We start from the raw sequence: 27,267 nt of genomic DNA on the forward strand, positions 1-27,267 counted from the left end.
TTTTTAGATGACAAAATCACTAAATATTCAAGCGTTAAAGAACATAACTCATACACTCACTAGTTTGGCTAGTGCGGTTACCCTTGATTGTTTGTCAGAGGACAATACTCCACATTGGATGCATAGTGTGGTTCATTTTGGAAAAGGAGGACTAGGGGGTGGAAAACATATATCAGTTCCATCTCAGAATACACTCAATAGGTTACATACCTCTGAGATATGTCGATCAAACAAGATCAGGGATGTATACCTCCTTCTCTGTATAGATTAATTCTGATAAGTTCTCGTCCAGCGAGATATCAAATATTCATTAAAAACATATCTTCCTGTAATGGGTAGGAAGACAACAACACAACTGTTTTAGCCTCAGATATTAATACCACGAGTTAGTAAGGACTAACACCACTGAAACACACGATACTCACATCCTCTATTAGATAGTGGTGTTCAAAGGACCCAGATTACTTCAGTCCATAAAAGCAGGGCGATACCATGAAGCTAACGTCATCACATATGTATAACCTAAGGGTACATGAGAGCACATTCTAGCGAACCACTGACTGGAATAAGCCTACTACAGAATTTCAGATCACTATTTTACTTACACTGTTACTCTACTATTAACCGCACCAATGCACGCGGTAAAGAATGGCCATTCAAAGATAAGAAATGCCTCTTCGATGGGTTGTATCAACATGTATATACCCAGCTGAAAAAAGAAATCGAAAACGGAGACTAGTAAAACCGTTTCCTCAGACCGTATTTCCCACAAAATAACATTATCTAATAAACTTACATCAAACGTGAGAAAGCGGCGACTATGTGCGAGAACTGTTTTCCACTGCACGTGTAATTATCAGCGTGCCCTCACTGCAACTCCCCAACTGTGAAAAGAAAGGGAAAACGGAAATCTATTAAGCCGTTCCCTATGACCGCCTTAGAACAAAATCACGTTCCTAATATACTTACATGGAGCGTGAAAAGCGGCGGCTTTATGGGAGAAATATTTTCTGCACGTGTCGATATCAGCGTGCACTCCCTAAAAAAAAATCAAAGCATTATAAGTTTGAATAATTAGTTTTACGGGCCAATTTTAATTTTCTTATAAAACAACTGCAGACAATGCCCTTACCTTCTTATACACAAAGCCAGCGTCCCGCGTGCTACTTCACTGAAATTTAATACGGCCAACAAAGCCGAGTATGCAAGCCGGTTTAAATACCCAGTAGCTCGATTATCAGCTTTCTGGTTCCTGTCACGAGTTACGTATCGCTCTGAATCATCAAACTAAATAACGGACTACGCCAGTAGAAATCAACGCGGGATGAAGTTACTAATCCTCACTCTCGCCCATTCGAAATATAATTCGATAATCGGGCATCCATGTTGGAAATTGGTGTGACTCACTGATGTATATACACTTGTATACCTCAATATGTATATATATATATTCATTATGAGTATTTCTAGTTGATTTCTCAAGAATGAACTTAAATTACAGAATTTTTTTTTATTAACCAGAAATGTCCGAGCCAATTATACCAATTAGGCAACGATTTACATACCCAATTCGGTCATACAAACAGCGCCTACTAATATAAGAAGATACCCAAATTGGCACGGTCGCACATCTTCCAAAAATCAGTTCTACGTAGGTAATTATAAATTTCTTGCGCAATAAACTAACTATACTAAGGAGTATCACACCTTTACCCATGATACATTGCCCTTATCAAATAGGTATGAGCAACATTCCCAAAAACCTTTTTTTTAAATAAAAAATAAAAAAAAAAGGAAAAACTTCAATATGGGCAAACAAATTAATACAGGAAATCATAGGTGAATAACTAGTAGCATACTTATTACCTAGCTCCAATAATTCTATCCCATTCTTCTCTTGAATTTAATCCTTTCCTCACAGTATTAAGGTAGGAAATGTACTATTGTTCTCTTTGTTTCCGGATAGAGACCATGTTACCACCCCTCTGCCAATTTTAATCCTTTCCAGAATGAACCAATTGAAATCGGATTCACAATGCTCCTTTTCCAAAAAATGGGCAACAATGGGTGCAGTGATCTTTTTGGTTTTTATCGCTGATCTGTGTTCCTGAAACCTCGTCCGTGCCTCCCTACCAGTTTCTCCAATATAGCAGAGACCGCACGGACACCTAAGGAGATAGATAACATTTTTACTCATACAGTTATTATGGGTCCTACATTTAATTGTCATATTGTTGCATGTGATTTCTGATCCAATAATACATTGAGCACAGATGTTGCACATTCCACATTTCGTTGTGCCAACTACCTTAGTGCCATCTAATGTCCTTTGATGCTCAACCACATCATCTTTATATGTGTGGACTAAAAGATCACGCAGGTTCTTGTTCTTTTTAAAAGCAAATAAAGGTTTTTCTAAGACCATTTCCTCATCATGATTTAGTATGTGCCAATGCTTGTTCACCACATTCTTAATCTGATTGCTCATGTAGGAAAATTTGCTCACAAAAACAACTTTATTTAACGGGCCTTTTTCTTTCTTTGTATTTTGAATTAATGCGTCACGGTCATAAAACCTCGCTCTCTTGAGTATCCCCTATCCTTGAACTTTTTCTTAAGTACCTCAGCATGTTTATAGTAGTCATTAATATCAGAGCAATTTCTCCGTAAATGGAGAAATTGGCTGAAGGGAATACTTTCTTTTTGTGACTTGGGGTGAAAGCTAGAAAAATGTAATAGCGTATTTTTTGCCATAGGTTTCGTAAACAGTACAACTTACCCATACGTACGTTGTAATGGCATGCGTTGTAATAGCAGCTGCCTTGTAATGGCATGCGTTGTAATGGCATGCGCTGTAATGGATCCTGCGTTGTAAAAGTTTTGTTGTAATGGTAGTGCGTTGTTTTAGTTGCATTGTAATGGCTGTTTCCCGTTCACAACACATTGGTGTCAGGTAGTAGTGGTTGAATGTCACTTGTCTCCCTGCGGCTGCACTGTCCCTGTACATGGGCAACCGGAGAAACATGAGCAGTCCCATGGGAGAGTCAGTGCGGCTGTGGGCCACTAACATCCCCACCCCCTGGCCCCCACACCCAGCAATGGGGCACCTGTGGTTTGTTACCTCAGGAAATCTATGCGGGTGTCCGGCAAACAACCAATATGTGGGACCTCCCAATACAAGGGTGTGGGACTGACCGGCTTAGAGACAGCGCTAGTGACCTTAGGGTGACCTTCAGGTCTTGCCTGCTTACTGCTCTTTTCCTAGGGTAATTTGCCAGAGTCATGCCTGTTCTTGGTTACTTCGCTTTCAGGAATGAAGCAGATCAGGCCACCCCAGGGTATAATAAATAACAAATCACTGGGTGACAAATCACTCAATGGGATTTTATGCAAAAAACGGAGGGAAAGGTATTAAGGAAAATTTCCTCTCTTAATTCAGCCTGCTCCACATCCTCTTGCAGACTGGAATTTGGTCTGCGAAGCTGTTGGACTCAAGGGCTGGCTGCTCTTGTAAGGTGGGTAGCATGCTTGGCCAGAGGTAAACCAGGAACCCTACGTGAAATCTTAAAAAAGGAGCTTTTAGGTAACTTTAATGAGTTCTCCCAGCTGTTAAAAAACTTTAGAAAAGCTGTTTTATTTTTGGAACTCGATGAAAATACGTTATTTTCTCTTTCTCCATCAGAGCTAAAGCTAAAGCTAAAAAGTAGGTCCTGGGAACTGTGTTATAAGATGGATATACTTGCCCAACAGAAGTATAAAAAAAGGGAAGCCCTGGTCCTAACCTATACACCTAAACAAGCACAACAATACTTAAGGTGGAATATTCCACATGGTGTCCGGAGGACATGGTTCCTTTTACGCCATAATCTGCTCCCACTTAATACACTCCTCGCAAGATGGTATGGTGTGTCTCCCTTATGCAACCTATGTAATAATGCTGCTCAAGACCTCAACCATGTATTGTTTATTTGCCCGATATTACGCTTATTGCGTAAAAAATGGATAAAACCAATTTGTCTTCAGTTGGGAATTTTGAATATAAATATGTTTTTCAATGCTCTGTATTGCCCCCCAAACGAAATGTTCTGTTTCAGATTATTTAATTATTTTAAAGAATTTTTAGACATATATTAATGTGATTTTGGGAGAGGTTGATGACAGTATTATGTGTCTATATTCTAGTGCTTATTGTTTTTTGAAGTTGTATGTAATCTTTTGTTTATTTTATCTTGATAATATGTATGTTATTTTATGTGGCCCTCAATGAGAGCCAAATCATAATCAATAAACTTTGAAAATCACTGGGTGGCAGAACCTCCCAGTATTTACTTCAAAATTGTACTGTGACGCTTAGTGTATACCATTAACATGCTACTTTCTAGACCTTTCAAAGCCCAAGCATCCTCTACTTTAAAAGTAATACACCATATTAGCTTTCCCTTACTTGATATTCAAAGAACCCAGGCTGCCAACACTTCTTTTGTGACTTCATCAGGGCAAATACAATATAAATTCAATAAGCTTCAGTCATTCTTGCAGACTAATATCCAAATAGAAATCTCACGCCAGGAGCATTCACAGCAAGCCCTGACCATGGAGACAATCAGACCACTGGCCTAAGGCCTAATGCTAACAAAGGGGGCAATGGGCATACCCCAGTACCTTAAATCATAATGATGGTACTGTGAGAAATAGAAACTTGCTGCCAAACAACACCGGCTGACATGAGGTGAGGACAGAGAGGGACCTACACCCAGGTGTCCTTCAGCAACATTTATTTAGATACTTTTAATTCCAAGCAAACCTGCCATGACAATTAATAAAGAGGCAGGCTTCTGTGGCACCACCCCTAGATGGTGCAAATGCCTTGTTTTTCTCTTTTCCCAAGGTAATTTTTTTTAATTAGAAAAAGGTACTGCTTATATAACCTGGCTAAAATGGAAGCTCATTCAGAGGGCCCTGCATTGATTATGGCCTAGGCCTTGCTCAGACTTGTTACAAGCCTGCTTCCAAAACACAGACATGGCAACATTTTAGAACAGGAAAATGGGAGAATTTGGGGCAGAAACTCAGGAGAATGTATTTTCTCAATTTGCGATGTATATTTATCAAGGACCCCCTGAATACAATGGATAAAAAATTCCTAGGTCAGGGAAAAGCAATTAATCGTAAAACAACAACCTAAGCAATCATGATTGGAATTCAACAATGGACAGGAGAATTTCAAAGGAAAGAGAGCTACCAAAGACTTCAAATTATGATATTTATTAACAAATACTTTTTTTTTTAAAAAGAAAGGCAAACGAAAAAACATCATTCTCATATATACAAAGTTAATAATTTGCGTCCATTGATGCAAAAGAAATTTCAGCAGGAGACAGCTAGAAAGCCATTTTTGGCTTCAAAAATAGACAGTCTCCTGCCTGAATCGTGTCTATTGGAATGTATGTAGATGTTTACAGCCGGCCCTGCCAAGTACCACGCATAAAGCTTTAGATGAACGTATTTCAGTGTGGTGGTACGCATCACTGCACTGAAATGCAAAGTCACACATTAGTGCCTCTTCAGCAGTCAAAGGGGGAGTACTGCAAATGCACCACTTCTGAATGAATTTAGGCTGGAGTGGCAGCGCGCGACCACTGTGCGCGCCGCTCCTGGCAGGCCTTGAGGCTCGCTCAGCTGCTTGCAGAGCTGTAGCTGCTGCTACAATGTAACACTGATAATTGTATTCACCCGGCACCGAGCGCCGCGTCATTGCTGTTACAACAGACGTCAGGAGTCACTGTGCCCAATAGCTGCTACAGAGACAGTGTGGTCAGGACATGAGTTGTCAGACACACATTTTAATAAGGGGGTCACGCCGCGGGCAACGGTTCATGAAAATATTAAATTTTGCTTGCTGGCGGCAATCATGGCAGTAGCTCACATGGTGCCGGCGGAGCCCAGAGCACACCAGCCGCCCTCAGACCCACCTTGGTGTTGCCGCAGCAGGGCAGGGAGAGTCGTCCGAGTTGTTGTGGCCATTGGCTACCAGGCTTGTTACAGAATTGCTGCTCGCCTCGCTCATTGCAAACAGTTAAGTGCCTGTAGTGAGGTTACTATCCTAGGGGGATATTAAGCTTTGCTTAGCGATAATTATATTATCACAGCCTATCTCTGGTATGTATCACCCTGGTAGTGCGTTATTAACAACGCGTTACTCCAGGGCAATAAAAATTCCAGAGATAGCAAGGTTATCGCCCTTTTGCAGGGAACATCGCTGGTTTTCCAGCGATGTTCCCTGCAAAACGGCGATAACCTTGCTGATACGACCCACAGGGTCGTATCAGCATAATCCACCCCCTACGTTAGGGATGGCTAAGTTAGGATTTTAGCAGACGTTAGATTTTGGCGATAACTTCCGTTTTTGCCAAAATCTAATGTGTGCTATAATCATGTGGGCTGCCTTGTAAATATCACGATGTAAACATCAACGATATTTGCAAGGTAGTCCATCTGGGGTACGCCCAGTAACACCCACTTTGTATCTCATTGGAGATGCAAAGGGAGGCATTGGGTGCTAACATGCGATTATGCATGTTAGCACCCACTTGTAAATACGGCGCTGGTTTTATCTCCGCTTTTTTGGCTTTGTAAGCCAAAAAAGCAGAGATAAAGTCCTTGTAAATATGCCCCCTAGTTGCTTATGCTACCAATTGCTTTTTAGCACATGGTCAATCATCATTTTTCATCTGCTGTCGCGTCTGTTTCAATTGCATGACAGCACTAACTCATTTTGGTTTGGGTGAGCCGTCGCCACTGTGGTGCCCACTGCTGGTCCATCTTTACTTTCTTGCAGCACCAAGAGTCTGCCGTCCCTTCAACAGAGTATGTGATGTACCAAAAAAGTGCCATCAAAAGAAGGTGCTGTCGAATCCACAGGGGCTGGGCCTGGTGGCACTTAACATATTTGGTTTTGCAGACTATTAGTGTATGTGGCGCATCCTGCACTTGATGGTTCGGGCGTCCGCACGAGCCTCAACTGTCAATTTCTTCACCCTGCACGTGACCCATAATTAAAGTGGGGTTGTGTGCATGCGGTGCAGCGTGGCAGGATATATTTGCCCATTGTGCCCCCATCTCTGTTTACATGCTCACTCTGGTGGGTCCAGCTACTGCTGCACCGGCCCTCTGACATCATGGTTTCGCCAGCCCTGAGCCGTTCCTGTCTCCGCTGGATGGGTCGCGGGCAACCTGATCCGAGAGCACTTTTGCTGTCTAAAGGCTGGCACCCATGACACAGGCAGGGGCAGCCTTAGGCATCTGCAAGCTGTGCACCTGTACAGGGCCACCATACCCCAGGGGCCACCACGCCAATATATATCCTTAATATAATAATCCTCTGAGGATGGATACATATTTCGTGGCGGCCCCTGGCAGGGATTTGGCGGCCTCTGGCTCTGTTCCACTTCCAAACACCCTGACCCCCCCCCCCCCCCCCCATCTTCATTGGCCTCTGCGCCTGCGTTCCGCCTGGTTCCACCCCACCCGGATCCCCTCTTCGGGGGCCCCTTACCTACGCTCCCTGCCCAGGGCCACCATGAGCCTAGAGCCGCCCCTGACACAGGAGAGAGTCCCCAGACATCCGGGCAAAGTGTCGGGTGAGTGTTTAAAATAAAGCGTTTGATTTCTCAAACAGTCATGAAAATTATTGTAGGACCATGGTTTGCTCCTCAGAAAATACGCTCTATTAAATAGTATAATTGATCATTCATTTCCTATTAGGCGCTGGCCAGATGACTTGCTCATTTAGCAACTTACTTCTCAAATTACAATCACATTATTTCATGAATCGTGTGTAGAAAAAGTGTAGTGCTTCTGAAGGTGATTATGAATGTCTGACTAAAGGCCATGTGTGGAAGCAAATGCAGGCAGTCATATTCAGTGGTCCAAGTGGGGGCAGAGGGAGGTTTGAGGGGCACGGCATGCTCATACTATTTTATTTTTAGAAGAACAGTTCCCCTACTTTTTGTGGAAAGACAACCGTCCCGGGATGGTTTGCTCTGAGAGTTGAAATGCTTCAGCTGAAGTGTGAGGCAGGGAGTGTCCTGTCCTGTGAAACCGAGGGAGGGGCAGACAGCTAAATAAACCTTCTTGCCAGGGTGCCTGCTTGACTGAAAGAAAAGTAAATGTGCACAGTTAGTTTGCAAATGTAAACGGTACTTGAAAGCCGGTATTGGCTTTAATTGATGAACCACTTGAAAGCTCCTGAAAACATAGATTTAGTCTTTTAAAGAGGTATTGTAAGGGAGCTGTCAGCTAAGCTGCGAAGTGTGTGCTTTTTAACCGCATCGCTGCAGCGGCCATTCCGCCGCAGCGCTAAGGGGGCGGGGCGGCTGCGCGGCGGCCGCATGCTGGTGACGGAACCGCTCCGTCATCAGCCGCGGTTGGGCTGTGCTCATGACGGAGCGGTTCCGTCATGGCCCCGCCCGCTCAATAGAATGCGCCGCGCAGGCGCGAAATCAGCGCCACGCAGGCGTGGCGGCGGGGCCATGACGGAACCGCTCCGTCATCAGCACAGCCCAACCGCAGCTGATGACGGAGCGGTTTCGTCATCAGCATGGAACGGGTTAAATTACAGTTATGAAAAAAATGCTTCCTGATTACACATTTATTCTTTTGAGAGGTTCTGCAAAGTAGCTTCCAGCTAAGCTGGGACGTGTGTCGTTTTAAAAGACCCTACTTGGATGTTCACAGTGCTTTGTGTCACAGACTGGGACCTTTTAGCACTAAAAATACAAAAGTCACTATTCTCCACTGCACCAACCAGGATTCAATTCTGTGGCTCTCCACACCACTGGAGTCAAGCTATCCTGGCTGAAGATGGTTGATAGCCAGAAACCGGTCCTAGGATGCTTGATTCCGGTCCAAGGAAGACATGGCTTGGCAGTTCGGGCTGGACTGTTCCCATGAGGTACAGGGTCAAGGCTGATTTGCATCTGGCCATGTCTGAATTGGGGTGGCGTGGTGAGCAAAAAAACGATGGATTTAGGCCCAGATCTCTGTACTGGGGTGAATGTATGACATTGTTCTGCATTCTGTCCATCAACTGTTGTTTTGCATTTGTCACCCCGAGTGGGACGGGTATGCTCAGACGTGAGTCCCGTGCTCTCCACACCACTGGAGTCCAGCTATCCTGGCTGAAGATGGCTGATAGCCAGAAACCGGTCCTAGGATGCTTGATTCCGGTCCGAGCAAAAAAACGATGGATTTAGGCCCAGATCTCTGTACTGGGGTGAATGTATGACATTGTTCTGCATTCTGTCCATCAACTGTTGTTTTGCATTTCTCTCCAATTAGGAAGGTTTTAGCGCCACCTGGTGGGATTTTGCAGCACTACAATACCAGTGAAACAAACATGCAGTATCGGATAAATACACTTAGACAAAGCCAGTTGCTTTTTACACCGCACCAGCAGCGTAAAAAATTTACCTTGTTACACCATATTTACAAAGTGACGCATCTGGGTAGATGCATCACTTTGTAAACCCCCCTGCTACATTATACCTGTGCCAGGTATAATGTATGCAGGGGGGCGTTTTGATGCAAGAAAAGGTCATAGAAGTGACGCAGTGAAATCTATGAGATTTCACTGCGCCACTTCTAGGACGCAAATGCATCAATTTCTTACACCTGTCTCACAGCAGGCGTACGATTGACGCAGGCCCTTTCACATGGGGCTTGCCCCATGTGAAAGGACACATTGCTGGAGTTGTGTCACTTTTGTGACACACTCTAGCAATGCGTCACTTTTGCGCCATACAGATACGTCAGAAATACTGATGTATCTGTAACTCCTTGCGCCATTATGCGTCATACTGTAAATATGACACATCATTGGTGTCGCAAGGAGGGCGCAATGAAAAGTAATGCATCCCTGTTTTCACGCAGCGATGCGGCACTTTTCATAAATGAGGCCCATTGTGCGGCATTTCATCAGCACATTTTGAAGCAATATTAGTTCATTGTTTTGTCATTTTCAAACATTAGTATCTCGTGGCAAAGTTTTCACCACATTAGTGCCGGTTTAAGAAATGGTTACAACACTCAGCAATTTGTTTGAGTTAGAATTATGCAGCTGATGGTGTAGTATGTGACATCTTCGGTAAATCCTTAATTATGGATGCCTAAATATGGGGAAATGCCAGAAAAGTTCAATATTCTAGCACTCAAATGTACATGAAGCAAAGTAAATGCGGTGTGCCCTTACCTCCACCCATAACCCTTTCAGAGGGGTTTTGGAATGGGCATGGGTACCCTAAAATGTGAAAGTCAAGTAGATGGTCAGCTGATTGTGCTGTGGCAGCCGGTGATCTTTTGTCTTTCACAGAAGGACGAATGACGTCCTATCAAATCTGTCAGCCAGCATTTAAACATTTGCCAAGGTAAATGTAAAGGGCCCGATTCACAGAACTAACTTAAGACAAAATCCTAAACTTAAAACTTTTGGTATTCACAGAAGGCATTTACTAGTTGTAAAGTTAGGATTTTTTCTTAAGTTTGACTTAAGACAAACTTAAGACAAACTTAGGACAGACTTAAGACAGACTTAAGTTTGACTTAAGACAGACTTAAGACAAACTTAAGACAGACTTAAGTTTGGATTTTGTCTTAAGTTTGTCCTAAGTCTGTCTTAAGTTTGTATTAAGTCTGTCTTAAGTCTATCTTAAGTCTCAAGTCAAACTTAAGACAAAATCCTAACTTTAGTACTACTAAATGCCTTCTGTGAATACCAAAAGTAGTAAGTTTAGGATTTTGTCTTAAGTTAGTTCTGTGAATCGGCCCCAAAGTTTTTAGAGAGCATCCAAGACTCAAGTGACGTGTTTGAAAGTGAGCCCACGTTTTACAGACCGGGCAACTATGGAGGAAGGGAGGTGAAGTAATTTGCCCAAGATCAAACCATATGATGCAGTGGTGAACTAGAGTAATCTTCATCTATCTCTCCCCAGTAGTAAAAATCCTTCTATTTATATAACTCTCAGGTAAACAATATTAGGGCCATGTTTTGTATGCAAGACCACTCTGAAAACTCTGTTGCACAGCTGACATCTGGAAGAAAACCCTACAAATCTCATCATTCTAAAGCAAAAGCTAAATTTCGCAACTGAATTCTCAACAAGGGCAAAGAAGTGTCCAAAGGAGCTTGTCAGTAATTGCTCGAAAAGTAAATGTAGAGCTGGAAAAATCTCTGGTTCACCGTAGGCCGAGATAAAACTGGCTCCCGCAGTAGTTACCCCTGGGCCAGTGGACCGTCCGCCAACAGAACAGAGGGGCATATTACCAACAAATAGCGATATTTATCTCTAAGTAGGGTTAGTGGCAATATTTTTATCGCCGCGCATCACCGGTTTTTATCGCTGAGATAACGTGCTATTAGCAAAGTTTATCTCAAAAGTGATAAAAATCAGGCGAAATGCGTGAATATCGCTGAGAATACAGCGAAATTCATGCATTAGCGACAACATGCTCTTAGCCATGTTATCCACCTCTCATTGGATAACATGGCTAAGAACTGGTCCGAGCAGGGGTTAGTTTTTGGCGATAGCGGGAATATTTCCATCGCTACGCCTGCCTTGCTAATAGGCGATAGCGACGTTAGCAATTGGGTACGCCCACTTTGCATGTCATTAGCGATAAATATCGCTGACATGCAAAGCGGGCCCCAAACCGCTCGCTATCGCCTAAAAGCTGTTGCTAACATCAGTTAGTGACAGCTTGCTAATAGAGCGATAGAATTATCGGCGCTTAGCGGCCGAAAACGGCCGCTAAACCGGCGATAATTGCCTATCGCCACCCTTGGTAATATGCCCCACAGTGTCTGACATTAATTTTCCCTGCTCGTGTCTGCTATGCCAGGCGTGGATAACACAGGCATGGAAAATGTATAATGAGTTCCATACGCAGGGCGAAAAGTCGCTGAATTTCAAGGTGTTTGTTTTTTGTTTACAGAAAATATACTCCTGGTTTGGGAATTTGTATTCTCTACAGAAACACGTTTGCCAAGTAGATGCTTTAAACATGGTACCTGCTCAGCAAACCTTCAGTGCCGTTGAAAGGGCCTGCTGCAGCAGCGGTTCACTTCAATATAAAGCAGTGCTTAATTTGAGCCGGTGGTTTCCAGTGCTCGGCACAAGCACTTAATTGTCAACACAGGCTCTTCTGACAGTCTGCCACAAGGTGGCACTGTCTTGCTAATTTAGAGATGACCATAACAACAATGATTTTATTAATTCGATGTACAATTAAATGACTATTATCTGCTGCCCAGCCATTCTTATAGCTTTGGAGGCCTGAAATACTCAGAATTGTCACACTTGTAGGAGTGTGATGGTTAATTGTTGTGTTGTTACTATCATTGGCAGCATGGCAGGGGCAACGTGTGGTGCAAGCTACAGTGGCCTCCTCACGAGAGCCCCGGCAGTAATGTTTTTTTTTACAAATTAAGCACTGATACAAAGAGATTCTCAATAGACATGCCGGAATCTCTAAATTGTATGGATGGCCCTCCAACGGGGTGGTGTGACCATGAGCTCTGTTGTCAGGCAAGCTGCCCAATGTGGATTAAATGACCTCCTTGATGTACGGAGGGCAGGGCTGTGAACCTGGCATCTTTCGCCTATCACTGGGCTCACCATACTTACCACCTACAAAACTAATATTGAGTTCTAAGTGCCAGGGTGCGAGTCACGTGGGTGGGGCTGTTTATACCCCTGAAGCATCCCTGGGAGTGTCCTCTTGTAAATGTTAAACACCAGTGTGCGTAAAGGTGGATGTAGCAGCACGCCGTGCAGAACCGGGAGAGGCGGCGTCAACCCGCTACCCACTCTCTCTCTCTATCCCACTGAGACGTACAAGTTCTGTACAGATGAACAGAATCTTCAGGTGACAAAGAGAACACCGTCAAAAGAATACTGGAGCATTTGCATGCAAGGAATGGAAGGTCCATGCTAATTTTATGAAGGACATACAGGAACTAAAGGGAAGAGGAACCAGGAAGGGTCAGGCACTAAGGTGGTGGCCACGATTGATTGGTTAATACTAATACTTACTGTGGAAAGGAGGCCAACCTGAAATGAGTTAGAAGGATGTATGACGGTACAACACGTGCTTTCACAACGCGTACCGTTACCACGCAGGTTTTACAACGCAAGTCGTTACAAAGACTTGCGTTGGGGGGCGCTGGATAGTTAATAGTTTAATTTACTATTCCAACTCCAGTCCCCATGGATAGTAGGGAAGTTGTTGGATAGTAAATTAAACTATTCCCTATCCTACAGCACCCTCCAGTGCAAGTCGTTGTAACGACTTGCGTTGTAAAACCTGCGTGGTAATGGTACCACGTTGTGAAAGTTTCGTTATAAAGGATGTTTCCCAGTTAGAAGTGGTAAGGTGAAACAGCAGTGAGAGAACAGTATCTGTGTTAGGAAAAGAAAAACACACAATTTGTGGCCACAAAGGCATTATGTGTGGAGTTGCACCACAGACACACTGGTATCTTGGCTGCTAGGCTTGCCCACTGCAGCAGAGACTTGCCTTGCCACTAGAGGTGGGTGGAACTAGCGGGGTTTTACTTCACAGAATTCTGCAAGGCTACGTATAGGCTCTGTGAGATTCTGTGGAGTTCCACAAGTGGTGTAATTTCTGCACATTGACCTGCTCGTGCTGATTTTTAGCACCAGGAGATTTTTCCCCACTGTAAAATCAGTGTAAATGGCACTACGCACAGCGCCAGAGGGCGCTGCTTCTTTCTGCTGCTCGAGTAGATTTTGAAGTCAAGCAGCAGCATTTTGAACGCGAACAGACGCGACCTGCTGCGACCGCCCGCATTGAGAAATCGTACCAGGACTTGTCCTAGCACTCAATTTTTCTCGCTTGTGCTCACCAAATTAACTTTAATGAGCCGCATGCAAGGAAAACTCCACCACACAGCGTTCGACAGAGTTTTTCCAGAACTCTGCAAACTCCGCTGGCAGAGCAGAGTTTACCGCCCACCCCTACTTGCCACCCAGGGACAAATATTGGGGCTCATCTCCGGGGTGTCGCCAAACGAGAGGCCACTCTGACAATCTCTTGGAAGACGAGGACTTTGAGAGAGTTGCACTCGAGAGACAGTCTCATGCGCTCACATCTCTCCTCCATTCTGGACGCATTGACAATGGGTGGCCCGACAAATACAATGTCAGATTCCACAGATCCTTGCCAGTATGTCTCATTTTTAGTACCTCCATTGAAGGAAGTCAAAACATATTACCGCCTTAACTGCGGCCGTTATTTCGGCGCAGTGCGGGCGATCTAAAAGGTGGGCGGGGCCGCGTCGGCCGTTGGCCGACAGCAGCACTAGCGATGTAGTGCTGCCGTCAGCCAACGGCCGAAAGCAGCAAGCCACGGGGTATTAAACACCTCATTCTCACTGCCTAGTGTTAATGTGAATGCTAATATAGGGGAGGAAAGAGGGAAGGGGACCCTACACTGCCGATTAGTATCCTGCTATCAGTCATGATTCAATCAATTAATCAATCGGGATTTGGAAAGCACAGCAAATCACCCATGAGGGTCTCGAGTCGTTGGGGATGCTGGCTACTTTGTAGGGATTAATCATTCGAACAGTCAGGTCTTGAGTTCTTTCCTGAATTGCTGGAACGTTGGGGCGGTCCTTAGGGGCAGGGGAAGGTTGTTGCAGGCTTTGGTCCCCAGATGTGAGGAGTATCCTCCTTTGTGGGCTCAGCGAATTCCGGGGGGGAGAGAGGGGTTTACTTGTGAGGAAGAGGGAGGGAACCTACAACATAGAGTTCCAAAAAGTTGTCTCATATTAAATGAAACTCGTTTATTTTGTGATTTCAGCCATAAATTTGTTTTTTAAAAGTAATTATACAAGATCTCCAGTCAGCAATTGTGTATTCCAGCAGTACTTAGGTAGAACCTAACCTTTGTGCCACATGTTTCACTGACCTTCAAGGTAGCCACTCCAGCCCTGCTGTTACCAGGCCTGCTAGCTTCAGTTCTACTAGCTCCAGACCTGTAAGCCTAAATTCTGCAAGCTCTAGTTCTGGAAGTGTCACTTCTGCACAATCCAGTCCTGCAATTTCGAGGTCTACTAGCACTAGCCCCATAAGGGTACGTTCTGCATGGTGTAGTTCTGGAAGCGTCAGTTCTGCGCACTCAAGTCTTGCAGTATCCAGGCCTGCAAGCTTGAGTTCTGCTAGCACCAGGCCTGTAAGCCTAAATTCCACAAGCTCTAGTTCTAGAAGCATCAGTTCTGCACTCTCCAGTCTTGCAGTTTCCAGGCCTGCAAGTTTGAGTTCTGCTAGCACCAGGCTTGTAAGCCTCAATTCTGCAAGCTCTAGTTCTGGAAGCTTCCGTTCAGCACACTCTAGTCCTGCTGTTTCCTGGCCTGCTAGCTTCAGATCTGCTAGCACCAGACCTGTAAGCCTAAATTCTGCAAGCTCTAGTTCTGGAAGCTTTCCTTCAGAACACTCTAGTCCTACTGTTTCCAGGCCTGCTAGCTTCAGATCTGCTAGCATCAGACCTGTAAGCCTAAATTCTTCCAGCTCTAGTTCTAGAAACATCAGTTCTGTGCACTCCAGTCTTGCAGTTCAAAGCCTGCAAGCTTGAGTTCTGCTAGAACCAGGCCCGTAAGCCTAAATTCTGCAAGCTCTAGTTCTAGAGGCATCAGTTCTGTACACTCCAGTCTTGCAGTTTCCAGGCCTGCAAGCTTGAGTTCTGCTAGCACCAGGCCTGTAAGCCTAAATTCCGCAAGCTCTAGTTCTAGAAACATGAGTTCTGCGCACTCCAGTCTTGCAGTTTCCAGGCCTGCAAGCTTGAGTTCTGCTAGCACCAGGCATGTAAGCCTAAATTCCACAAGCTCTAGTTCTAGAAGCATCAGTTCTGCGCACTCCAGTCTTGCAGTTTCCAGGCCTGCAAGCTTGAGTTCTGCTAGCACCAGGACCATAAGTCTAAATTCTGCAAGCTCTAGTTCTAAAAGCATGAGTTCTGCGCACTTGCTTGAGCTTGCAAGCTTGAGTTCTGCTAGCACCAGGACCATAAGTCTAAATTCTGCAAGCTCTAGTTCTAGAAACATGAGTTCTGCGCACTCCAGTCTTGCAGTTTCCAGGCCTGCAAGCTTGAGTTCTGCTAGCACCAGGCCTGTAAGCCTAAATTCCACAAGCTCTAGTTCTAGAAGCATCAGTTCTGCGCACTCCAGTCTTGCAGTTTCCAGGCCTGCAAGCTTGAGTTCTGCTAGCACCAGGACCATAAGTCTAAATTCTGCAAGCTCTAGTTCTAAAAGCATGAGTTCTGCGCACTTGCTTGAGCTTGCAAGCTTGAGTTCTGCTAGCACCAGGACCATAAGTCTAAATTCTGCAAGCTCTAGTTCTAGAAACATGAGTTCTGCGCACTCCAGTCTTGCAGTTTCCAGGCCTGCAAGCTTGAGTTAGTTCTGCTAGCACCAGGACCATAAGTCTAAATTCTACAAGCGCTAGTCCAGGAAGGTTCAGTTTTGCACACTCCGCGCCTGCACACTTCAGTTCTGCAAGTATCAGACCTGTAAGCCCCTGTACTTTGATACAAAGTCCCTTCAGCTTCAGTTTTCAAGCTCCAGTTCTTAGTGCTTTAATTTATAAACAATAAATAAATAAGAGTAGATGTTCAAACTTTTTCTAAGGAGGCCTGCCCTCCACATCAACCATTGGCTCGGCCCCGGTCCACCACTGCTGCGGGCTGGTTATTCATATGAACCTCCATATCTTATGACTAAAGAAGTCATTTTGGTTGGTTGTGGCTCACTTCACTGTTGACTTAAGGGCACTTAACACCTTGCATGCTGATGACGAGCTCAGCTCCTCATGCAGCACGGTGGCCGTCTGCTGGTGACGAGCTGAGCTCGCCATGGCCTCCGCGGAACGCCCATGCGGGGATAATTACTCCGCTGTGCTGGGCGTTCCATTGAGTGGGTGTGGCTCATCAGCACACGGCCACCGTGCTGCATGAGGAGCTGAGCTCGTCATCAGCACTGCGGCGCCGCGCGCGGCCCCCCTCCCCCCCACGCCGCGGGGGAAATAGCCCGCCGCGATGGGGTTAATACAATCACCCACAATACCATTGGCCACATAATGTAGCTTCTTATGCTTTGTACCTGGCACTACTAGCTGCAGTTTGTTATTCCTCCACAAATCAGTGCAGCGGAAGAACAGAATCCTCTTATGTTTACTCGTAATCTGTGACAAACAGGGCTTCTGAGACAATATAAATTGTCCTGGTCCTTAATAATAAGTGCAGGTGGTGCCCACCGGCAAGCACTACCTCAAATTAACTGCTGCCAGTTCTAAAGCTCTTTCCTGCGGTCCTCCTTCCTAGAAACTCCAGTTCTGCAAGATTCAGGTCTGAGACTCCAGTGAGCCTCTGTTCAGCGAGCGCCGCTGGCCCTATGCGCCCCAGTGGGCCAAGGATGAGAGATATCCCAGGAGTCCCAGATAATATTGCTGTGTCGTCTGCTTTGAAACCAGGATCCAGAGTTTTTTATACCTTTGGGCCTTTACCCTCCAGTGCTTTTTGGTGCAGATTTACCCAGTGGACCCTTTCAACCTAAGATACTTAAAGGGAAGACTGCGTTGGTCCCTAAAGGAGCCAATCTCACCAGAGGGCTTCAAGATGGAGCAAAGAGATGACTTTAATGCCCAGCACTTCACGCTATATATTCCAAGTTTTGAAACTCAGGACAACCCTAGTGTTGGGTTGAGTGCTATCCCGATCACGGGTTCAAGGGCGGTCTCCTTGAGCAATGTGGTGACCATTGAGCATTACATCAAAAGATTTGCAATGTATGGATGCAATCTGATGTACAAAAGTGAAACGGTTATGCATGTTAATGAAATTCAATTTTGAAGAGACATCTTTTTACATTTTTGCTGCAAGATCACTTAAAGGCGTTCTGAAAGTTAATGACTCTCTAGTCATTCATTTCTTTAACATAGCGCCATAGCGCCAAGACGCCTTCGGGCATTCGCTGCACTTTATAAATCCAATTTCAATTCAAAATCAATTAACCTTTACATAAATACCTGTCTGGTTATATAACATTTTTGGAAGCTTTAGTGCTGAGTGGAATAAAGAGCATCCCAGTGCTGCAGGGGACCAGGGGGCCACATGTAAAGGTCAGGAGGGCCACAGGTGCCCCTGGGTATACTTTGAGTATCAATGCTCTAGATTTATCAAGCCAAGCAGGGCCACGCAGGGTAACCTTGTGTGGTTTGATAAATAAATCCCACTTAGGTCAAGCTTGTGCCCCCTTGTGTAGTGCAAGTGCGAGACAAAACCTTCATAAATGTGCCCCTGCGTATGCGAGTATTCTAGACACTAAACCGTGGAGAGGGCTAAATTGTCTACTTCTACAGCAGCCATCTTAGTACAGAAGAGCCGTGAGCCAGCGGGCTTACACCCCTCCCTACAAGACTGCAGAGCAGGGCCCAACTAGCCTTTTCGGGCACAGGGCATTTTCCCGGTGGGCCAGAAGAGTCGAGCTAGTTTTGTTACTGGGGGCCGGTTTTGCAGCAGTGCATCAATATCAAACAAAAGCAGCAGCACTGCTACTCAACAGCACCCATCAGCACCCACCCCTTCCCTGGGCTGGTCCGACTTAATTGCCTGGGCTGGTTTGCATTTCCACTCCGGCCCTGCTGCAGAACACACTTCAGTGCGTCTATGAGGTGCTGAGAAAACAGTCTGCAAATATGTAAGAATCGTGTGCCTCGCTCAAGCACACTCATCATCTAAGTTTGTTTAAAGTGGTTCTCGGTCCAGGATCTGTTGCTAAAGTGCTGTTCTGGATCTATGTTGCCAAGTTATTTATGCTCCTTAACCCCTTGCATGCTGCCGCGATTCTGCGCCTGTGCGGCAAAATCGCGAGTGGGCGGGTTTGTGACGGCCCCCAGCCGTCATCAGCACACGAGCGCCGTAGTGCATGACGGATGGGGGCCGTCATCAGCATGCAAGGGGTTAATTATTTAAGGTCAAGCATGTTTACCTGTGCCAAGATGGCACTCCTGCCTCTGTTACAACAGAAAGAGGCCAGAACAAAAATGTACTGCTTGAGCTCAAAGATCTTGAAAGGGTGTCTGGCTTGATGCCAGGGAAAGAACACCAGGGAAGCTGAAATTGTAGACAAATTGGTGAACCAAAGCTCCTTAGAGCAAGGCCTTTCTTCTTGTTTACAGTGAGAGGAGAATCTGTTCCACCCAGATGCAGCTGGAATGAGCCACATCTGCCTGGGACAGGGACCACTCCCCTGATATTTCACATGAGTATCTGTGACTTGATAGTCATTCAAACCGGCACCGCCAAACCAATGCTAATGCGAGGAGGGGCTCATCGCCGCCGCCCTCGAGAGCCCCATCGCCCTCCCCTCCCCACCACCAAGGCAGATGTCATTCTCTGAGGGAACAACATACACCACCTGGAGGCAGGGTGGGAGAGGCATGTTCAGTGTGTTCAGAGATACAAACTGATGACAGCCAGGGCCGGACTGGCCATAGCGGGCACCGGGCAATCCCCCGGTGCGCCGCACGGGTGGGGGCCGTTTTTAGTACAGGGCCTTTTTTGCAGCATAGCATAGCGGCCGAGCACTTTGCCAGGGCCGGTTTTGGTTCCCAGTCCGGCCCTGATGACAGCTCTGAGTGCTGGGACACCAGGGATAAAGAGTCAGTCTGAGGCTTCCAGAGGAAGCCTGGCAGAAGCAGTTGCATCAACAAAATGACTTCCATTAGAAACCAGAGTGGACCAGCCTAGAAGCAGCATTCCTGGCCTCTAATGGTCGGTGTTTTTACTAACTGGTGATGTAACCAGAATATCCTTGATTCTTCAGAAAAGCTGCCGTATTTAATGGTTCTAGGACTTATCGCCATGGGGATCTTACAGAGGCGTAACCCATGCAACCCCGTGGTGCATGGAGTCCCCACCCATCCATGGTCCCCGGCTATTTCGAGGGGCACCATTCAGCCCAAGGCCAGTGAATATTTGTGAGATATGGGAGACCCAGTGGCCCCTAATATTGCGGAGGAGGCCATAATTTTGCATTACGCCACTGAGATCTCATTAACGCATACAGTATGTTGCTGAGTGATTCGTGGAGCAATCTCCATCGCTCCCATCTTTTAACCCGTTACCTGCGCTGAACGTTCCGCGCTAGTGTGGAACGTTCTATTGCACGGGCGGGGCCGTGACGTTCACCGGACGTGCACAGAACTACAGAGGTAGTGCACGCGACGTCCGTTGAACGTCGGCAGCAGCAATGGGGTTAAATTCCCCACCTCGGGCTCTGTTTTATAGGAACGAGTGGTAGCTGACGGAGGCAGGTTTAATGGGTCAGGCCGCACTGTCATTAATGCTTGCCCAACTCAAAAGGTCTTCGCTAAAGCTAGACCTAAAAGTGGAAAATGCCAACAACGTACAGAGGTGCCACAGGAGCCAGTCATGGGTCCTGTGGCACTTCTTTAAGTTGCTATTTTCCGCTTTTTGGTCTGGCATTAGCAAATACTTTGTGATTTTACTAAAATTATATGTAAAATATACCTACTTATAGAGGTTTTAGCCTGCAGTCTATTGATCTGCTATTGTACATTTGCATTCTATTTCAACCCACTGCAGCACACTGCTGAGGGCCAAGGCTCCGCCCTCTTCAGCATTTGGCTAAGTTCCCTGTGAGTGGCGTCATTGTAACCATCCACAAGGAGCACATCCAAACACAAAGTAGTTCCCTTGAGTGCCAGACACTAATATGGCAATGGATGCTTTTTGAGACCCAAAACATTTTTTGAATTTCTTTCTATATTGACAAGAGCCCTGCAGCTTCCCCAACAATAAAGTTTTGCATGCACCATGAGGAAAACAAAACAAGCATTGACAAAGCCAAAGAAGGCTGCCAGCCAGCGCCAGACCTATTGGCTTTGCAATTACATGGAGGTCTGGGTCAACCAAGACCTCTTGCTATGATCAATAGACATGGAGCTTCTGGTCGCCCTCTTCAACTATTGGCTTATTTGATCGTATCGTTCCGAGCATTCGCTGGATGGATTGCCCATTAAAGCCAACAGCATTGTGTAGATGTTTAAATTTTTGCTGTTTTTTGGAGCACCAAAAGAAGTTCCATTCAGCCATACTGTTTCCTCAAGACAGCAGCCAGTGAGTGGCTTTCCCGGTGCACCCACACCAATGGCATATGCACATGGCATCATCCACCAGCGGCAATTGAACGGTTAGAGCCCATCACCGCTCACCTGATGCTCACCAAGCTCTTAACAGCTCTTGTTCTCCCTGCAACCTCCAAAAGATGCACCAGACAGTGGGCCTGTTGACCTGGAAAACTTTTTTTGCAGGCAGAGGTGTATCTGATTTTACTGGGTGGTAATTCTGCCCAAAACAATTGCATAAGGACTTTTTCCCCTCATTTTTTTCTGGTGGGAGGAGCACACAATCCTTCTGCTCTGTTCCCTCTCTACTCATCACACTCTCCTCCATCCAGTTCCACCACACATTGGCGTAACAAAACTTGAGGGGTCCCATCTCCAAAGTACATGGACGGCCTCCCCCCGGGGCCCAGACTGGTCTTCTGAGTCCAGGGCCACCACCGGTGAACAGTGCCGGAGGGGCCCCAATGGAGCTCTGGCTCCTCCCACTGCAGGGGCTGTGTGGGCTAATGTTGCGTCACTGCCACCACAGAAAGAAGCTGCAGCCACGTGCTGGCAGCAAGAGGTACATTTACACATTCAACCCCACAGAATTGGAAAATCTGCATGGTTTTACGACCAGTAATGAATAGATTGTTCATATTAATCAGTTACCAGATCCACTCCTGAACAATGATCAATATATAGTCAGGATAAGTCAGAATCTCAACTCAAAAGCTACCACTGACTTTAAGAATTTCTTCAGTTTTATTAGAGACACAAGTGTCGGACCATAACCCAGGTGAAGTTTGATTATGTTTTGATTCTCTGGCTTGTTTCAAATTGGCTTAGTTTTTGCTTCATGTGTACTATTTTACTTTGCATATTTCTTGTAGTTTATCACACACTATATGTGTATTTGTGAAAAAGAACTTAGCAGAGTGATAGAGATAGACAGAGTGGGAAAGGGAGAGGCCAAGAACGGCATATGCACTTCTCTTTGGCTACATCCAATCCTGTGACTATTTACCTGACATAACTTGCAGTTCAATTAATATATTTTGTGTCCTTACCTACCTTTTGAAAATTAAAGCAACTTCTGTTTTTTGTTTCAGAGATCCCACTTGCGGACCCCACCCAAGAGGCCCCGGGTACAGTATGCTTTTAAACTTTGTTAACTACTGACACACTTTTAGTGCTTAATTTGTAAAATAATAAGTGCCAGGGTCCAACGTTTTGCTCAGAAGCCCGCAACCAGTGCTACTGAATGCCACAGTACTGAATGCCAAGGCCGCAAGATCTTGACTCCACCTCAGTCCTCTTTAACCCGTTGGCTGCTGCCGTCGGCCATTGGCCGATGGCAGCACTACCTCACTGGTGCTGCCGTCGGCCAATGGCCGACGCGACCGCGCCCGTTTTTTAAAACGGCCGCACTGCCGCAAAAAAGCGGAAGCAGCCAACGGGTTAATTCACCACCAGACACTACCTACATGTTTATCCCACTCTTAGAGGGTCTTTGTAATCCCTGCTTTCTATGTTTATCACGTTTTCCATCATTTTGCGTCATTGGCTTCCTTCTTCTTTTCCCTGTCATTGGCTTCCTTCTTCTTTTCTACCGCTGTGTTTTTCTCTCTCTTGCCCCCAGGCAACATCGGGAAACATCGTTTACAACGCGGTGTTTACACCCCACTCCCTTTACCACGCTGCCATTACAATGCAAGTCGTTACTACGACTTGCTCTGGATAGCGCTGTTGGTTAAGGAATATTGTAATTTTATATTCCAACACCTTCCCTACTCTTACGTGGGCTGGTGTTGGAATATAAAATTATAATAATCCTCAATCGGCACCCTCCAACGCAAGTCGTTGTAACGACTTGCGTTGTAGAAACTGCGTTGTAAAGTACCGCGATGTAAAATATCGCGTTGTACTGACATACATCCGGCAACATCTGATGAGGGAAAATAAGCGGTGGTGTCCAAAAAAGAGTGCTGATGTGTTCCACCTGCAACCACTGGCTTAAAATAAACAGTGACTTAACTTTAACAACAGATAGATGAACAGAAGTCTGGTTGGTACAGCCAGAAGCTTGGACTAATCACACTGGACACTGGGAAGACACCAGGAAGCTAGGAGAGCAGAGTAACAAAAGTTACGAAGTAGCCAGAGTGTCTTGAGATGTCAACAGCGACAGACCTGCTTTGGACTTTGTGACACTTGCTGTAATAGTTCACAACACTGTCCTCTCCTATTAAATGATTTCCTTCCCACCCTTCAGCTACTTCTATACTCATCTCATCTTTAGACATTTCTCCAACTGCGTAGTATTGACTGAAATTAGGACGACGAATCGCAATGCTTCAGGGTTGGTTGATGGTGTGACATGCAGTCCAAGGACAGACTTTTCAGGGTGAAAGAGTCATTGTCATGTGTTGTGTTTAGACTGTTAGAACAGCCTCTCCTTGTTTGTCTGACATGTATTATTTACATTACTGGCAGTCCAACTTGTCGTGGCTGATTGGAGGATGGTGGAATGTATCCCATGTCATGCACTCACCTGATCCCAACCGCGGAGACGACACTGGAGCCGATGCTGGACCTCCTATCCCTCTCAGAGCCACACTAGATCAAGGGACCAAAGTCCCTAGAACAGGCACGGCCCAGGGGGGAAAGGGGGTTGGTATAAAATAAGAAAAGAAAAACTTGCAGCCCAGGATCTGCTGCGTGGCTATACAACACTGCGTTAACAGGATTTGTCACTTTTGAGACCTTTTGTGTTTGCAAGGTAGGTACGCAGCGGACTAGAACCTCTGGTTTAAGGAAGACGCAATACATTGGGAATTACAACAGGAAGAAGTTACAATCAATGAACCAACAGGCCTCAATACAAAATGGCCCTACTTTGACATGAGTAACATACACTTACAGGCTACATCAGCAAAACAGAATGAGAGCAGAATAAGCAAGATCATAGACGTGACGTTCTGGCACTCCCAGGAATCAACTTGAAAGACAGATTTGAGTTACTGGCACTCTCAAGGATAAACAAAGAATACAGTTTGGAGTTGCTGGCATTCCCAAGGATAAACTTGGAATACATGTTGAAGTTACAGACACTCCCAAGGCTTAACTCTGAACACAGATCGGAACTAATGGCACTCCCAAGGATTGAACCTGGAACACAGATCTCTGTACAAGGTTCATACATATATCATATGCAATTAAGTGCTTTCTCTTGGCACTACTGTTCATCAGAGAAACATGGAGCTAAAGTCTCTAGTTCTCGTGCAGTCATAGTTCAAGCGCCAAGTTTGCAAGTAGGGTCTGGAGCATGAAATCACAAGAAGCAGTGCAGGAAATCACAGAGAGGGCATGGAGGAAAATTCTACAGCCTTTGACTATGCTTATACTCGGTCCTGCTTACTACTATAGGAGTATTAGTGCACACTAACCTGATATCAAATACTTAGTCTTGTTCTTCCACTTGTCTGAAGTTTGAAGATCTTGAGGCTTTGACTCAGGGAGTCTCGGGAGGAACAGGAGTAGATGTGCAAGAGGACGAGATGAAGGAGGCGTCAAGGTGGCTGGAGACACAGGAACCACTGGTTCAACTTGGACTTGAAGAAGAATAGAGCGCTTCTCAGTTCCGGATAGATTCTTCAGGTGAGTGGGAAGGGTGAAGCTTGTTCCGCAGATAGAGATGCCAAGCTACAACTTGGGGTTGGTGGTGGTTTATATATCCTTTTGAAGACTCAACGGATGTAGCTAGCTCACATTTAACATTTAACATGTGAAATGTGGAGTACATGGCAGACTGGAAGGTTCTCAATGATCCTTAAAGAAAACATGTGTAAGTTCACTCACTTTTTGATGTTACTGGAAGGGCAGGTGCAACTTGACAGTTGGAACTAATTAACCAGGAAAACAATTATAGTGTTTGCTCGAACGTGCTTAATGGAAAAACAACACCAAGGCCTTAGTAACAGCGGGTGCGAGGTACTCTGTTGGATCACGAGTTGTGGGGGACGCTTGCAGGAACTCAAGTGCGATGGAATCATCGGCTTTGGGGAACATCAGTCCTGGTATCATAGCGTCCCATTAAATGCCACATGGGTAAATTTGCATGAGCTCTGCATGCTAGGCCCACTACACAGAGGGTGCAGGTGGGGGTTGTGACATACCCCACTATTTCAACATGAACATCATCCACCTGATGCCAACTTTGCACATTTGTCTTGGAGTTTCAGGAAGCAATGTTCATTTTATGAGGGACATTCCAGGTGAAATTTACATAATTTAAAATGCTGCTGACCGACAGGGTGGCATTAAGAGGGTTGGCATCAGGAGTATATTGGCCAATACTATGACATGCCAAGGAACTTGATCTTATACGACTGTCAAACTCTAGAGTATCTATAGTGTCTCCCCTTTCTGGTCAGAAGACGCAATTCAAGAGAAGGAACATTTATAGGAATCTCTCTGCAGGGGTCTGTTCCCGTATCTAATAGAGAATCTGCAAATAAACCTTTCTGGGTGTGTGCCCCATTCACTAGTACAGAATGTGCATATGAGCCTCTGCACAGGTGTGAGATCCAGTGGCCTGTAGACAATCTGTATATGAACCTCTCTGCAGGTGTGTACTCTATTGGCTGGTATAGAATATGCATATCAACCTCCCTGCAGGTGTGTGCTCCATTCACTAGTACAGAATCTGTTTATGAATCCCTCTGCTGTGTGCTCCAGTGGCTAGTACAGAATCTGTATATGCACTTCTCTATGGGTGTGCGCTCTATTCACTAGTACAGAATCTACGTATGGACCTCTTTTCAGGTGTCTGTTGAAGTTGCTAATACAGAATCTTCATATGAACCACTGTCTGGGTGTGTGCTCCAGTGGCTGGTATAGAATATGCATATCAACCTCTCTGTAGGTGTTTGTTCCATTCACTGGTACATAATCTGCATATGAACTTTCTGCAGGTTTGTGCTACAGTCACTAGTACAGAATCTGTCTATAAACCTCTCTGCAGGTGTGTGCTCCAGTCACTAGTACAGAATCTGCAGATAAACCTCTCTGCAGGCATGTGCTCCATTCAATAGTACAAAATAAATCTGCCTATAAACCACTCTGCAGGTGTGTACTCCAGTGGCTAGTACAGAATCTGCATAAGAATCTCTGCAGGTGTGTGCTCCAGTGGCTAGTACATAATCTGCATATGAACCTCTCTGCAGGTGTGTGCTCCAGTCACTAGTACAGAATCTGCATAGGAATCTCTGCAGGTGTGTGCTCCAGTGGCTAGTACAGAATCTGCATATGAACCTCTCTGCAGGTGTGTGCGCCAGTGGCTAGTACAGAATCTGCATATGAACTTCTCAGCAGGTGTGTGCTCCATTTGCTAGTACAGACTCTGCATATGAACCTCTCTGCAGGTGTGTGCTCCAGTGGTTAGTACAGAATCTGCATATGAACTTCTCAGCAGGTGCGTGCTCCATTTGCTAGTATGAGGCAACACGATGTGTCCAGATTGAAAATGGCAGTTTTTGCCGAAACGCGTCTCTGGGGAAACATTTTTAAATAAAGTTCACTGCTCTACCCTCCCTAGAGTGCAATGACTCTTTTGTATGTGAAGGTGGCATTGGGTATAAATATGTATATATATTACCTACTGGCGGTCGCCAGTAGGTATATATAGTTAGGATTTTTTCTCTATGGGTTTTTTGAAAATTCTATGTCTAATAACTTTGGCGTTTGTGGACGGAATTGGCTGAAATTTTCAGGAAAATGGCACATTTTGTTTCTGAGCAGCCCCTGAAAATTGGGGGGGGGTTCGTCCAGGGGGGGTCGAGAAAAAAGGGGGGTCCCAAAACGTGTTTTTAACATTGAGTTTTCCATAGGGCGGTTGGCCTCACTTTTAGCCCGAACGGCTGAATGGATTTGCACGAAACTTGGCAAAATTGTAGGGACTGGTAGCCCGATGTGCCTTTTGTAGGTCTCAATATATGTGCTACAGTGGATTTTGAGAAATTAATGTTTAAAAAAAGATATATATCTGTAACAGCGGACCGGGCAGCGC

The 27,267-nt window shown here is 45.5% G+C and overlaps 1 protein-coding gene across 2 annotated transcripts in view; it reads left to right on the top strand.

The window, feature by feature from the left end:
- MFAP5 (microfibril associated protein 5) overlaps window positions 1-27,267 on the top strand; it is a 148,520-nt gene that overhangs the window by 37,966 nt on the left and 83,287 nt on the right. For both annotated transcript variants that reach the window (XM_078651443.1, XM_078651442.1), the window contains one exon: window positions 22,310-22,345. In XM_078651443.1, coding sequence (XP_078507569.1) covers window positions 22,310-22,345 — 36 coding nt within the window. The remainder of the gene's footprint in view (window positions 1-22,309; window positions 22,346-27,267) is intronic.

This window comes from Lissotriton helveticus, chromosome 7 (assembly GCF_964261635.1).
Source record: "Lissotriton helveticus chromosome 7, aLisHel1.1, whole genome shotgun sequence".
Lineage (NCBI taxonomy): Eukaryota > Metazoa > Chordata > Amphibia > Caudata > Salamandridae > Lissotriton > Lissotriton helveticus.